At 45.0% G+C, this 15164-nt stretch overlaps 1 protein-coding gene across 4 annotated transcripts in view; it reads left to right on the top strand.

The window, feature by feature from the left end:
* LOC110508241 (activated CDC42 kinase 1) overlaps positions 1-15164 on the top strand; it is a 116485-nt gene that overhangs the window by 94081 nt on the left and 7240 nt on the right. For all 4 annotated transcript variants that reach the window (XM_036966285.1, XM_036966286.1, XM_036966282.1 and 1 more), the window contains 4 exons: positions 1297-1491; positions 7268-7359; positions 9902-11385; positions 14696-14791. In XM_036966285.1, the coding sequence (XP_036822180.1) occupies positions 1297-1491; positions 7268-7359; positions 9902-11385; positions 14696-14791 (1867 nt within the window). The remainder of the gene's footprint in view (positions 1-1296; positions 1492-7267; positions 7360-9901; positions 11386-14695; positions 14792-15164) is intronic.

The following is a 15164-nucleotide window of genomic DNA, read 5'->3' as shown; positions in this document are numbered from 1 at the left end:
TATACCTGTATGTGTTATGTGTTTATATACCTGTATGTGTTATGTCTTTATATACCTGTATGTGTTTATATACCTGTATGTGTTTATATACCTGTATGTGTTTATATACCTGTATGTGTTATGTGTTTATATACCTGTATGTGTTATGTGTTTATATACCTGTATGTGTTTATATACCTGTATGTGTTATGTGTTTATATACCTGTATGTGTTATGTGTTTATATACCTGTATGTGTTATGTGTTTATATACCTGTATGTGTTATGTGTTTATATACCTGTATGTGTTTATATACCTGTATGTGTTATGTGTTTATATACCTGTATGTGTTATGTGTTTATATACCTGTATGTGTTATGTGTTTATATACCTGTATGTGTTATGTCTTTATATACATGTATGTGTTTATATACCTGTATGTGTTTATATACCTGTATGTGTTATGTCTTTATATACCTGTATGTGTTATGTCTTTATATACATGTATGTGTTTATATACCTGTATGTGTTTATATACCTGTATGTGTTATGTCTTTATATACCTGTATGTGTTTATATACCTGTATGTGTTATGTGTTTATATACCTGTATGTGTTATGTGTTTATATACCTGTATGTGTTATGTGTTTATATACCTGTATGTGTTATGTGTTTATATACCTGTATGTGTTACGTCTTTATGTAGATGTGTTGCATGCATGGGCTTGTTTATCTGCTGTGCATCCGTCTGTCTGTCTGTCTGTCTGTCTGTCTGTCTGTCTGTCTGTCTGTCTGTCTGTCTGTCTGCACTGTGTCTGTCTGTTTGTCTGTCTGTCTGCACTGTGTCTGTCTGTCTGTCTGCACTGTGTCTGTCTGTCTGTCTGCCTGTCTGTCTGCACTGTGTCTGTCTGTCTGTCTGCACTGTGTCTGTCTGTCTGTCTGTCTGTCTGCACTGTGTATGTCTGTCTGTCTGTCTGCACTGTGTCTGTCTGTCTGCACTGTGTCTGTCTGTCTGTCTGCACTGTGTCTGTCTGTCTGTCTGCACTGTGTCTGTCTGTCTGTCTGTCTGCACTGTGTCTGTCTGTCTGTCTGCACTGTGTCTGTCTGTCTGTCTGTCTGGCTGTCTGTCTGTTTGTCTGCACTGTGTCTGTCTGTCTGTCTGTCTGTCTGTCTGCACTGTGTCTGTCTGTCTGTCTGTCTGCACTGTGTCTGTCTGTCTGTCTGTCTGTCTGCCTGTCTGCACTGTGTCTGTCTGTCTGTCTGTCTGCACTGTGTCTGTGCTTTTTCTCACGTTCATCTGACAACCCTCTTTGTCAGAGCGGAGAACTACTGGTGGCGGGGCCAGAACAAACGCACGCTGAAGGTGGGCCAGTTCCCCAGGAACGTGTTGACCTCCGTTGCGGGCCTATCGGCCCACGACATCAGCAGGCCCCTTGAACACAGCTTCATCCACACTGGCCATGGAGACTCCGACCCACATCGCTGCTGGGGCTTCCCAGACCGCATTGACGAGTAAGACATAACTAATCCTAACCTTAAATCATCAATGAGTAAAGACATGTCCTCATAACTAACCTGGACCATATTAAAGACATGTCCTCATAACTAACCTGGACCATATTAAAGACATGTCTTCATAACTAACCTGTACCATATTAAAGACATGTCCTCATAACTAACCTGGACCATATTAAAGACATGTCCTCATAACTAACCTGGACCATATTAAAGACATGTCCTCATAACTAACCTGGACCATATTAAAGATTAAAGACATGTCCTCATAACTAACCTGTACCATATTAAAGACATGTCCTCATAACTAACCTGTACCATATTAAAGACATGTCCTCATAACTAACCTGTACCATATTAAAGACATGTCCTCATAACTAACCTGGACCATATTAAAGACATGTCCTCATAACTAACCTGGACCATATTAAAGACATGTCCTCATAACTAACCTGGACCATATTAAAGACATGTCCTCATAACTAACCTGGACCATATTAAAGACATGTCCTCATAACTAACCTGGACCATATTAAAGACATGTCCTCATAACTAACCTGGACCATATTAAAGATTAAAGACATGTCCTCATAACTAACCTGGACCATATTAAAGACATGTCCTCATAACTAACCTGGACCATATTAAAGACATGTCCTCATAACTAACCTGGACCATATTAAAGATTAAAGACATGTCCTCATAACTAACCTGGACCATATTAAAGACATGTCCTCATAACTAACCTGGACCATATTAATGACATGTCCTCATAACTAACCTGGACCATATTAAAGACATGTCCTCATAACTAACCTGTACCATATTAAAGACATGTCCTCATAACTAACCTGTACCATATTAAAGACATGTCCTCATAACTAACCTGTACCATATTAAAGACATGTCCTCATAACTAACCTGGACCATATTAAAGACATGTCCTCATAACTAACCTGTACCATATTAAAGACATGTCCTCATAACTAACCTGGACCATATTAAAGACATGTCCTCATAACTAACCTGTACCATATTAAAGACATGTCCTCATAACTAACCTGGACCATATTAAAGACATGTCCTCATAACTAACCTGGACCATATTAAAGACATGTCCTCATAACTAACCTGTACCATATTAAAGACATGTCCTCATAACTAACCTGGACCATATTAAAGACATGTCCTCATAACTAACCTGGACCATATTAAAGACATGTCCTCATAACTAACCTGGACCATATTAAAGACATGTCCTCATAACTAACCTGGACCATATTAAAGACATGTCCTCATAACTAACCTGGACCATATTAAAGACATGTCCTCATAACTAACCTGGACCATATTAAAGACATGTCCTCATAACTAACCTGGACCATATTAAAGACATATCCTCATAACTAACCTGGACCATATTAAAGACATGTCCTCATAACTAACCTGGACCATATTAAAGACATGTCCTCATAACTAACCTGGACCATATTAAAGACATGTCCTCATAACTAACCTGGACCATATTAAAGACATGTCCTCATAACTAACCTGGACCATATTAAAGACATGTCCTCATAACTAACCTGGACCATATTAAAGACATGTCCTCATAACTAACCTGGACCATATTAAAGACATGTCCTCATAACTAACCTGGACCATATTAAAGACATGTCCTCATAACTAACCTGGACCGTATTAAAGACATGTCCTCATAACTAACCTGGACCATATTAAAGACATGTCCTCATAACTAACCTGGACCATATTAAAGACATGTCCTCATAACTAACCTGTACCATATTAAAGACATGTCCTCATAACTAACCTGGACCATATTAAAGACATGTCCTCATAACTAACCTGTACCATATTAAAGACATGTCCTCATAACTAACCTGGACCATATTAAAGACATGTCCTCATAACTAACCTGGACCATATTAAAGACATGTCCTCATAACTAACCTGGACCATATTAAAGACATGTCCTCATAACTAACCTGGACCATATTAAAGACATGTCCTCATAACTAACCTGGACCATATTAAAGACATGTCCTCATAACTAACCTGTACCATATTAAAGACATGTCCTCATAACTAACCTGGACCATATTAAAGATTAAAGACATGTCCTCATAACTAACCTGTACCATATTAAAGAGATGTCCTCATAACTAACCTGTACCATATTAAAGATTAAAGACATGTCCTCATAACTAACCTTGACCATATTAAAGATTAAAGACATGTCCTCATAACTAACCTGTACCATATTAAAGACATGTCCTCATAACTAACCTGGACCATATTAAAGACATGTCCTCATAACTAACCTGGACCATATTAAAGACATGTCTTCATAACTAACCTGTACCATATTAAAGATTAAAGACATGTCCTCATAACTAACCTGGACCATATTAAAGATTAAAGACATGTCCTCATAACTAACCTGTACCATATTAAAGACATGTCCTCATAACTAACCTGGACCATATTAAAGACATGTCTTCATAACTAACCTGTACCATATTAAAGATTAAAGACATGTCCTCATAACTAACCTGGACCATATTAAAGATTAAAGACATGTCCTCATAACTAACCTGTACCATATTAAAGACATGTCCTCATAACTAACCTGGACCATATTAAAGACATGTCCTCATAACTAACCTGGACCATATTAAAGACATGTCCTCATAACTAACCTGGACCATATTAAAGACATGTCCTCATAACTAACCTGGACCATATTAAAGACATGTCCTCATAACTAACCTGGACCATATTAAAGATTAAAGACATGTCCTCATAACTAACCTGTACCATATTAAAGACATGTCCTCATAACTAACCTGGACCATATTAAAGATTAAAGACATGTCCTCATAACTAACCTGTACCATATTAAAGACATGTCCTCATAACTAACCTGGACCATATTAAAGACATGTCCTCATAACTAACCTGTACCATATTAAAGACATGTCCTCATAACTAACCTGGACCATATTAAAGATTAAAGACATGTCCTCATAACTAACCTGTACCATATTAAAGACATGTCCTCATAACTAACCTGTACCATATTAAAGATTAAAGACATGTCCTCATAACTAACCTGGACCATATTAAAGACATGTCCTCATAACTAACCTGGACCATATTAAAGACATGTCCTCATAACTAACCTGGACCATATTAAAGACATGTCCTCATAACTAACCTGGACCATATTAAAGACATGTCCTCATAACTAACCTGTACCATATTAAAGACATGTCCTCATAACTAACCTGTACCATATTAAAGACATGTCCTCATAACTAACCTGGACCATATTAAAGACATGTCCTCATAACTAACCTGTACCATATTAAAGACATGTCCTCATAACTAACCTGGACCATATTAAAGACATGTCCTCATAACTAACCTGGACCATATTAAAGACATGTCCTCATAACTAACCTGGACCATATTAAAGACATGTCCTCATAACTAACCTGGACCATATTAAAGATTAAAGACATGTCCTCATAACTAACCTGTACCATATTAAAGACATGTCCTCATAACTAACCTGGACCATATTAAAGACATGTCCTCATAACTAAACTGGACCATATTAAAGACATGTCCTCATAACTAACCTGGACCATATTAAAGACATGTCCTCATAACTAACCTGGACCATATTAAAGATTAAAGACATGTCCTCATAACTAACCTGGACCATATTAAAGACATGTCCTCATAACTAACCTGGACCATATTAAAGACATGTCCTCATAACTAACCTGGACCATATTAAAGACATGTCCTCATAACTAACCTGGACCATATTAAAGACATGTCCTCATAACTAACCTGTACCATATTAAAGACATGTCCTCATAACTAACCTGGATCCTCATAACTAACCTGGACCATATTAAAGACATGTCCTCATAACTAACCTGGACCATATTAAAGACATGTCCTCATAACTAACCTGGACCATATTAAAGACATGTCCTCATAACTAACCTGGACCATATTAAAGACATGTCCTCATAACTAACCTGGACCATATTAAAGACATGTCCTCATAACTAACCTGGACCATATTAAAGACATGTCCTCATAACTAACCTGGACCATATTAAAGACATGTCCTCATAACTAACCTGGACCATATTAAAGACATGTCCTCATAACTAACCTGGACCATATTAAAGATTAAAGACATGTCCTCATAACTTTCTCCATCTAACTGTCCCATCCGTGTAAAATCTGATCACCTTTGATAAAATGTATAACATTCTGACAGTTCAGTGAGGGTTTAATTTGTAAATGGAATTGAACCCTCAACCTTGGCTTTGCCAGTTCCATCATCTTAGTAACTGAGTCATACAGGAACAACAAAATGTTAGAGAATCAAACAGTATCTTCACTTGAGTCTTTGTTGCCAAAAAAGTAAATTGGTTTTCTGACCAGTAGAGCGCAGTAGAGTATAGTTAATTTGACTTTAGTCAGGTGAAGCGCAGTTGAAATGACACCATCAGGCCAGGGTCACCTTCAGCAGGACGCAAGGTTTTTCAAATAAATATTCTACTCTGTAGAACACACATTGCAGTCTGACAACATTCGACAATGTTTAGCAACTAGCTGAACGTGGCCCAGGGTTGGTTAAGCAGATGTGAATCCTGGGGGAGCCACTGTACACCTGATTTATGGCTAGCCCAGACTAAAGAACCTCTTGGTATGGAAAGTCAATAAATTCTCTCACTCTCTCTCTCACTCGCTCTCTCTGTGTCTCTCTCTCTCACTCGCTCTCTCTGTGTCTCTCTCTCTCACTCGCTCTCTCTGTGTCTCTCTCGCTCTCTCTCTGTCTCTTTCTCTCTGTATCTCTCTCTCTCCATCTCTCTCTCTCTCTCTCTCTCTGTATCTCTCTCTTTCTCTCTGTATCTCTCTCTCTCTTTCTCTCTGTATCTCTCTCTCTCTTTCTCTCTGTATCTCTCTCTCTCTTTCTCTCTGTATCTCTCTCTCTCTCTCTCTCCCCCTCTTTCTCTCTCTCTCTCTCTGTATCTGTCTCTTTCTCTCTGTATCTCTCTCTCTCTCCCTCTTTCTCTCTCTCTGTATCTCTCTCTCTGTATCTCTGTATCTCTCTCTCCCTCTTTCTCTCTGTATCACTCTCTCTCTCTCTCTCCCCCTCTCTCTCTGTATCTCTGTCTCTTTCGATCTCTCTCTCTCTCTCTCTCTCTCTCTCTCTCCCCCTCTCTCTCTGTATCTCTGTCTCTGTATCTCTGTATCTCTCCCCCCCTCTCTCTCTCTCCCCTCTCTCTCTGTATCTCTGTATCTCTCTCTCTCTCTCCCCCCCTCTCTCTGTATCTCTGTCTCTTTCTCTCTGTATCTCCCCCCCCCCTCTCTCTCTCTCCCCTCTCTCTCTGTATCTCTCTCTCTGTATCTCTGTATCTCTCTCTCCCTCTTTCTCTCTGTATCACTCTCTCTCTCTCTCCCCCTCTCTCTCTGTATCTCTGTCTCTTTCGATCTCTCTCTCTCTCTCTCTCTCTCTCTCTCTCTCTCCCCTCTCTCTCTGTATCTCTGTCTCTGTATCTCTGTATCTCCCCCCCTCCCCCCCCCCCCTCTCTCTCTCTCTGTATCTCTGTCTCTTTCTCTCTGTATCTCTCTCTCTCTTCCCCCCTCTCTATCTGTCTCTCTCTCTCTCTCTCTCTCTCTCTCTCTCTCTCGCTCTGTATCTCTGTATCTCTTTCTCTAGTCTGTACTTAGGAAACCCCATGGACCCACCAGATGTCTTGGGGTTGGACCTCAATGCTGCCCGGCCCACTCAGCTACTGGGACGAGCAAAAAGTGAGTGGCCGGGTTCCTAAACAACCTACTGCCCCTGTCCCATAACACTATTTATTTGGACAACTATTGTCAGTGACTCTAGGAAGTATGTTTCTCTCGCTGGTTGGTGTTTCTTCTCGGTGGTTGGTGTTTCTTCTCGGTGGTTGGTGTTTCTTCTCGGTGGTTGGTGTGTGAATGTGTCCAATCTGACTTGACTGTTGCCACAATGTGTCCATTCTGACTTGACTGTTGCCACAATGTGTCCAATCTGACTTGACTGTTGCCACAATGTCAGACAGCCAGTCTGGTCTCTCTCCCCAGCCAGCCAGTCTGGTCTCTCTCCCCAGCCAGCCAGTCTGGTCTCTCTCCGCAGCCAGCCAGTCTGGTCTCTCTCCCCAGCCAGCCAGTCTGGTCTCTCTCCGCAGCCAGCCAGTCTGGTCTCTCCCCACACCAGCCAGTCTGGTCTCTCTCCCCAGCCAGCCAGTCTGGTCTCTCTCCACAGCCAACCAGTCTAGTCTCTCTCCACAGCCAGCCAGTCTGGTCTCTCTCCCCAGCCAGCCAGTCTGGTCTCTCTCCCCAGCCAGCCAGTCTGGTCTCTCCCCACAGCCAGCCAGTCTGGTCTCTCTCCACAGCCAGCTAGTCTGGTCTCTCTCCCCACAGCCAGCCAGTCTGGTCTCTCTCCCCAGCCAGCCAGTCTGGTCTCTCTCCCCAGCCAGCCAGTCTGGTCTCTCTCCCCAGCCAGCCAGTCTGGTCTCTCTCCCCAGCCAGCCAGTCTGGTCTCTCTCCCCAGCCAGCCAGTCTGGTCTCTCTCCACAGCCAGCCAGTCTGGTCTCTCTCCACAGCCAGCCAGTCTGGTCTCTCTCCCCAGAGCCAGCCAGTCAGTCTGGTGTCTCTCCCCACAGCCAGCCAGTCTGGTGTCTCTCCCCAGCCAGCCAGTCTGGTCTCTCTCCCCAGCCAGCCAGTCTGGTCTCTCTCCACAGCCAGCCAGTCTGGTCTCTCTCCACAACCAGCCAGTCTGGTCTCTCTCCCCAGCCAGCCATTCTGCTGTCTCTCCCCACAGCCAGCCAGTCTGGTGTCTCCCCCAGCCAGCCAGTCTGGTCTCTCTCCCCAGCCAGCCAGTCTGGTCTCTCTCCCCAGCCAGCCAGTCTGGTGTCTCTCCTCAGCCAGCCAGTCTGGTGTCTCTCCCCAGCCAGCCAGCTAGTCTGGTGTCTCTCCCCAGCCAGCCAGTCTGGTGTCTCTCCCCACAGCCAGTCAGTCAGTCTGGTGTCTCTCCCCAGCCAGCCAGTCTGGTCTCTCTCCCCAGCCAGCCAGTCTGGTCTCTCTCCCCAGCCAGCCAGTCTGGTGTCTCTCTCCCCAGCCAGCCAGTCTGGTGTCTCTCTCCCCAGCCAGCCAGTCTGGTGTCTCTCCCCAGCCAGCCAGTCTGGTCTCTCCCCACAGCCAGCCAGTCTGGTCTCTCCCCCAGTAATATTGGTCTCTCCCTCCAGCCAGCCAGTTTGGTCTCTCCCTCCAGCCAGTGGTGTCTCTCCCCTCAGCCAGTGGTGTCTCTCCCCAGCCAGCCAGTCTGGTCTCTCTCCCCAGCCAGCCAATCTGGTGTCTCTCCCAGTAATATTGGTCTCTCCCTCCAGCCAGCCAGTTTGGTCTCTTCCCCCAGCCAGTGGTGTCTCTCCCCACAGCCAGCCAGTCTGGTCTCTCCCCCAGTAATATTGGTCTCTCCCCCCAGCCAGTGTTGTCTCTCCCTCCAGCCAGCCAGTGTTGTCTCTTCCCCCAGCCAGTGTTGTCTCTCCCTCCAGCCAGCCAGTTTGGTCTCTCCCCCCAGCCAGTGTTGTCTCTCCCTCCAGCCAGCCAGTGTTGTCTCTTCCCCCAGCCAGCCAGTTTGGTCTCTCCCTCCAGCCAGCCAGTGTTGTCTCTTCCCCCAGCCAGTGTTGTCTCTCCCCCCAACTCCCGCCTTCTTCTCTGCTCTTTCCTAGCTCCAGTCCTCTCCTCTTATCTCTCTTTCTCATCTCAGTGTCTCCATTTCTCTTCTTCCTCCTTGTTGTTACTCTCCCTCTCTCCCACAAACGGGGCAGTCTGGGTTGCTGTGCATTGAGTGGGTTAAAAGACAAGTTGTTACTGTAGTTTTTAATGGTTATGATTACAGTTGTTTTTAATGTTTATGACTACGGTTGTTTTTAATGTTTATGATTACGGTACTTTTTAATGTTTTTATGAGTTTAATGTTTATCATTACGGTGCTTTTTAATGTTTATGATTTCCTCCTAAACATCTTTAAAGAGCTAATGTTCTCTGTAGGATTGTATTTGTTTCCATTCATACACAGTGTATGAATATCCACACATTACAGATGGACACACTGAGGAATATTACCTACTCATTTCAGGGACATTATGCGCATAAATAAACCTGACATCAAAGGCAGCACTCAAGGTTGAGCACTCAATGTAGACAGCTGGGACCTTGGGGATGGACTACACTGCTACATGAGTAATGAGAAGTTACAGAGTTGGGTTAGGGTATTGTTGCCAAAGTCATTAAGTTGTGTTTGTTTGTCTGTTTATTTGTCCAGAGCCATGCTACGACTCAGTGACTGAGGACGAGGAGCTGACCGCCTCAGGCCTCAAGAGGCTGTCGCTACGGAAAGCAAGTTCCATCCTCAAGCTCAAACCCGCCGCCTGGGTCTCCGCCTCCAAACAGGGGGAACGGACTACGGGTTCAGGCCACACCCCCAGCAAGGTGTCACTCATCGACTTTGAGCAGGAGTTTCCCCCGGCCACACCCTCTCCCTCCCCAGTGGCAGAGCTACAGTTGCCCTCATTGGTCAAGCTGGCCCTGGAGGCGGAGTCTATTCTGGACAGGACTCCTCCTCAGAGCCCATGGTGCTCGCTGCCTTGCCCTTTACACCCCACGCCAGTGGTGGACTGGGACGCCCGCCCCTTACCTCCACCTCCTGCGTACGATGACGTGGCGCAGGACGAGGAGGACATGGAGGTGAGCTCCATCAACAGCTTGGAGCAGCGACAGCAGAGGGGGATGGGTGAGAGCCACAGCCCCACGGAGGCCATCCCGGCTGGGGAGGAGGGGAAACCCCTGGGGGACAACCTCTTCTTACCCTCCCAGCAGGACCAGGCCTACACATCCTTCTCCCAGTCAGCAGAGATCTTTCAGGAGCTCCAGCAGGAGTGCATGAGGAGGCTCAATGTGCCCACAGGAGGAGTTCCCCAGCCCCCCTCTCCGTCACCGAGCTCAGGCCTCCAGTCCATAGACGTGCACCGCCATATCGTCCTGTCCTTCTCCGAGGACAAGCCCCAGATCCCTCCCCGCATTCCCATCCCACCTCGCCCCGTCAAACGAGGGGACTACACCCGCTGGTCCGGTGACCTCTCCCTGTCCCCGACTCCACCTTCAGAGGAAGTCCAGGACCGGCCCCCTCAGATCCCCCCACGGAACCCCCTGTCCCAGCCAGGCTCACGCACCCCCAGTCCCATGGGGCTCCAGGTGGGCTCCCCCCAGCAGAGGACAATGGTTTGCCCCAGCGCCCCTCCTCCGGCCACATACGGATCCTACCTCTCCACGTCCCCGGGGATGATCATGCCCACTACGCACAGCTTTGCCTCGGACCCAAAATACGCCGCGCTCAAGGTCATCCAAGCACAAGCCCAGGGTAAGGACCTGGCCAAGGGGCCATGCATCCTGCCCATTGTCCGCGATGGCCGCAAAGTCAGCAACACGCATTACTACCTCCTGCCTGAGAGGCCGCCTTACCTGGACCGCTACGACCGCTTCTTCAGGGAAGCAGGAAACATGCCGACCGGTGGCGGCGGTGGGATCTGTGAGGAGAGGCAGCAGGCCAACACGGCCACGGTCAGGCCCATGGTGGTGAACCAGCAGCAGCAGAGCAAAGGAGGAGATATCAAGGCCAACTTCTCCAACAACAACAGCAGTCTGGGCTGCCGGCCGGGCATTAAGGCCTCCATCAGCCTGCCTAGGGTCAGCTCTGAGGGGTCAGCCAGCAGGGCAGCGGGTGGAATCACAACAGACCAGGTCAAGATGGTGTGTACTACCGAAAGCGCCAGTCAGATTTGCTTTTTATAATCCGTAATCAGTTGATAACTGGAAAGGACTTAGTCTATTAGACAAAAACACACAGGCCTACCAAAACAGAAACACACAGGTCTACCAAAACAGAAACACACAGGTCTACCAAAACAGAAACACACAGGTCTACCAAAACAGAAACACACAGGTCTACCAAAACAGAAACACACAGGCCTACCAAAACAGAAACACACAGGTCTACCAAAACAGAAACACACAGGTCTACCAAAACAGAAACACACAGGTCTACCAAAACAGAAGCACACAGGTCTACCAAAACAGAAACACACAGGTCTACCAAAACAGAAACACACAGGTCTACCAAAACAGAAACACACAGGTCTACCAAAACAGAAACACACAGGTCTACCAAAACAGAAACACACAGGTCTACCAAAACAGAAACACACAGGTCTACCAAAACAGAAACACACAGGTCTACCAAAACAGAAACACACAGGTCTACCAAAACAGAAACACACAGGTCTACCAAAACAGAAACACACAGGTCTACCAAAACAGAAACACACAGGTCTACCAAAACAGAAACACATAGACCTACCAAAACAGAAACACACAGGCCTACCAAAACAGAAACGCACAGGCCTACCAAAACAGAAATGAGGTATGAGTAATGAGGTATGGGTAATGAGTTATGAGTAATGAGGTATGGGTAATGAGTTATGAGTAATGAGGTATGAGTAATGAGGTATGAGTGATGAGGTATGAGTAATGAGGTATGAGTAATGAAGTATGAGGTATGAGTGATGAGTTATGAGTAATGAAGTATGAGTAATGATGCTACAGTATGGCATTACAGTATGTTGGATATGGAGACAAAGAGCACAACTACTGATTCAGAAAACAAGAAAAATGATACAAAAAGTATTAAAAGAAACTAGAAATCGAGTTACAATAAATCAACTTTGGCGGAGTTAGAGGATACACCCACCAGTTTTCCTTTACCTTGTTCGTTTATCATTTTGCTGCCAAATCAAACTTCCCAAGTCCCCAGAGGATTAAAGTACTGGGATTCGGTCCACAGACAACCCTGCGCAAAACTATCTAACCAATCGATCTAAATCAACACTCTCTCAACCAATCAAGTATCCATCAAAGATCTATTTTATAAGTAATATTTTATTACATTGCACTGTGGAATGAAATTAGAGTTGTATAATATAGTAAATTGTTGTCCCAACCCATGTCATTGGAGTTGTATAATATAGTAAAGTGTTGCCCCAACCCATGTCATTGGAGTTGTATAATATAGTATAATATAGAGAAGGAGAGAATTAGAGAACGCACACTTAGATTCACACAGGACACCGAATAGGACAGGAGAAGTACTCCAGATATAACAAACTGACCCTAGCCCCCCGACACATAAACTACTGCAGCATAAATACTGGAGGCTGAGACAGGAGGGGTCAGGAGACACTGTGGCCCCATCTGAGGACACCCCCGGACAGGGCCAAACAGGAAGGATATAACCCCACCCACTTTGCCAAAGCACAGCCCCCACACCACTAGAGGGATATCTTCAACCACCAACTTACCATCCTGAGACAAGGCTGAGTATAGCCCACAAAGACCTCCGCCACGGCACAACCCAAGGGGGGGGGGGGGGGGGCAACCCAGACAGGATGACCACATCAGTGACTCAACCCACTCAGGTGACGCACCCCCTCCAGGGACGGCATGAGAGAGCCCTAGTAAGCCAGTGACTCAGCCCCTGTAATAGGGTTAGAGGCAGAGTATCCCAGTGGAAAGAGGGGAACCGGCCAGGCAGAGACAGCAAGGGCGGTTCGTTGCTCCAGAGCCTTTCCGTTTCCGGTTCGTTGCTCCAGAGCCCCATAGGCTGTAGTTAAAAGTAGTGCCCTATATAGGGAATAGGGTAGGATTCCCCAACTGGTGGCCAGTGGTTTTATTTGTATCGCCAAGTTTTCTGAGCAAAATGATGATTATAATTTGAATTTATTTTCATAATTTTCATTGTTGGACATAACAGACTAAAAACACCAGGAAATCTGTTCCCAAGTATTCCCACGCATAGTAGATGTGATCGTATACAAAATGTAAGCAAGGTTTGAAATTATTATGTTTTAGTCAAATATTATATCTGTTTGTGCTTCTTGTGGTAAATTTGTGCTCTACAAATGATTTGTAATTATGTTCCGGTCCGCCGACCAGACGCTCAAGACATATTTGCTCCGCAGCTGAATGTCGTTGATGATCCTTGGAATAGGGTTTTGTTTTGCTTTGGAGACAGTGTTTTGGTGTTTCACGCGCCATCATTGAACAGGAGGGGGCAACAGAGGGCAATTCCTGACCAGTCTTTCCATAACATCAACTCCTGCCGAGGAACTGTTTGTCTGCTTGCTTATAGACATCTTCTCCTTACTGGTGGATTGATTACTTCCTAACTAAATCCAAATTCAATGTTTCAAACTGTAACCAAATTCTATAACAACCTAATGTAATTTGTGCACCGAGAGCACTTGGGAAGATGGATGGACTGAGAAAAGGGTCTTGGAAAAGGTTCAATAAGGAGTCTGCATTAAAGCAGGCAGTCAGACAGACAGTCAGTCACTCAGAAGTCAGTCACTCAATCACTCATTAAAGCACTCACACACTCGCTCATTAAGCACTCACTCACTCATTAAAGCACTCACACGCTCGCTCATTAAAGCACTCACTCACTCATTAAAGCACTCACTCATTAAAGCACTCACACGCTCGCTCATTAAGCACTCACTCACTCATTAAAGCACTCATTCATTAAAGCACTCACAAGCTCGCTCATTAAAGCACTCACTCACTCATTAAATCACTCACACGCTCGCTGCATTTAAATTCTGTACCCTTTTTGAAAAGTGTTCACTCATTCACTCCTCTATGCATTTAAAAGCATTGGCTTGGTGCAAGGACGGCTGCAGGGAGTGTCCACCATATTGCTCAGACCAGTCCATTCCTTTCAAATCCATGAGGTAGAGTGTACGAGTGCAGAGAATACAATTTGAAGCCACTCACTCACTCAAAAAGACTGATAGTCACTCAACACCTATTCTTTTCCACAATGTATTAGACTTGTAGGACAAACATAATGAGCATGCCACTAAAGTGTTAGTGTCTGAGTATAGTTGAATCATTTTTTTTTTAAGTGTTGTGTATGTGGTTTTGATTGACAGTAGAGGACTGCAGAGCTGATTGGTTAGTGTAGCAGAAGCGTTGATATGATTGGTTGTTTGTGTGGCATCCACAGGTGCAGGAGGCGGTACATGGCGTGACTGTAGAGGAGTGTCAGACAGCCCTCCAGAACCACAACTGGAACGTGCAGAAAGCTGTGCACTACCTCAAGGTAGGGGCCCTTGGTGGTAGTGCACTATTACCTTGTCACACTATGGAGCCAATCAGAGCTGTACTACGTTGTCCTGGTTACTCATCCACCATAGTTGCTGGAACCTACAATTACAACATTTCTAATCACAGCACTATATAAACTCCCCGTGATGTACAGTTAAAGTCAAAGATTACATACACCTTAGCCAAATACATTTAAACTCAGTTTTTCACAATTTCTGACATTTAATCCAAGTAAAAATTCCCTGTTTTAGGTCAGTTAGGATCACCATTTTATTTTAAGAATGTGAAATTTCAGAATAATCTTGAAGAGAGTAATTTATTTCAGCTTTTATTTATTTCTTCACATTCCCAGTGGGTCAGAGTTTACA

Source organism: Oncorhynchus mykiss, chromosome 28 (assembly GCF_013265735.2).
Source record: "Oncorhynchus mykiss isolate Arlee chromosome 28, USDA_OmykA_1.1, whole genome shotgun sequence".
NCBI classification, from domain to species: domain Eukaryota; kingdom Metazoa; phylum Chordata; class Actinopteri; order Salmoniformes; family Salmonidae; genus Oncorhynchus; species Oncorhynchus mykiss.
This window is presented reverse-complemented; position numbering and strand designations above follow the sequence as displayed.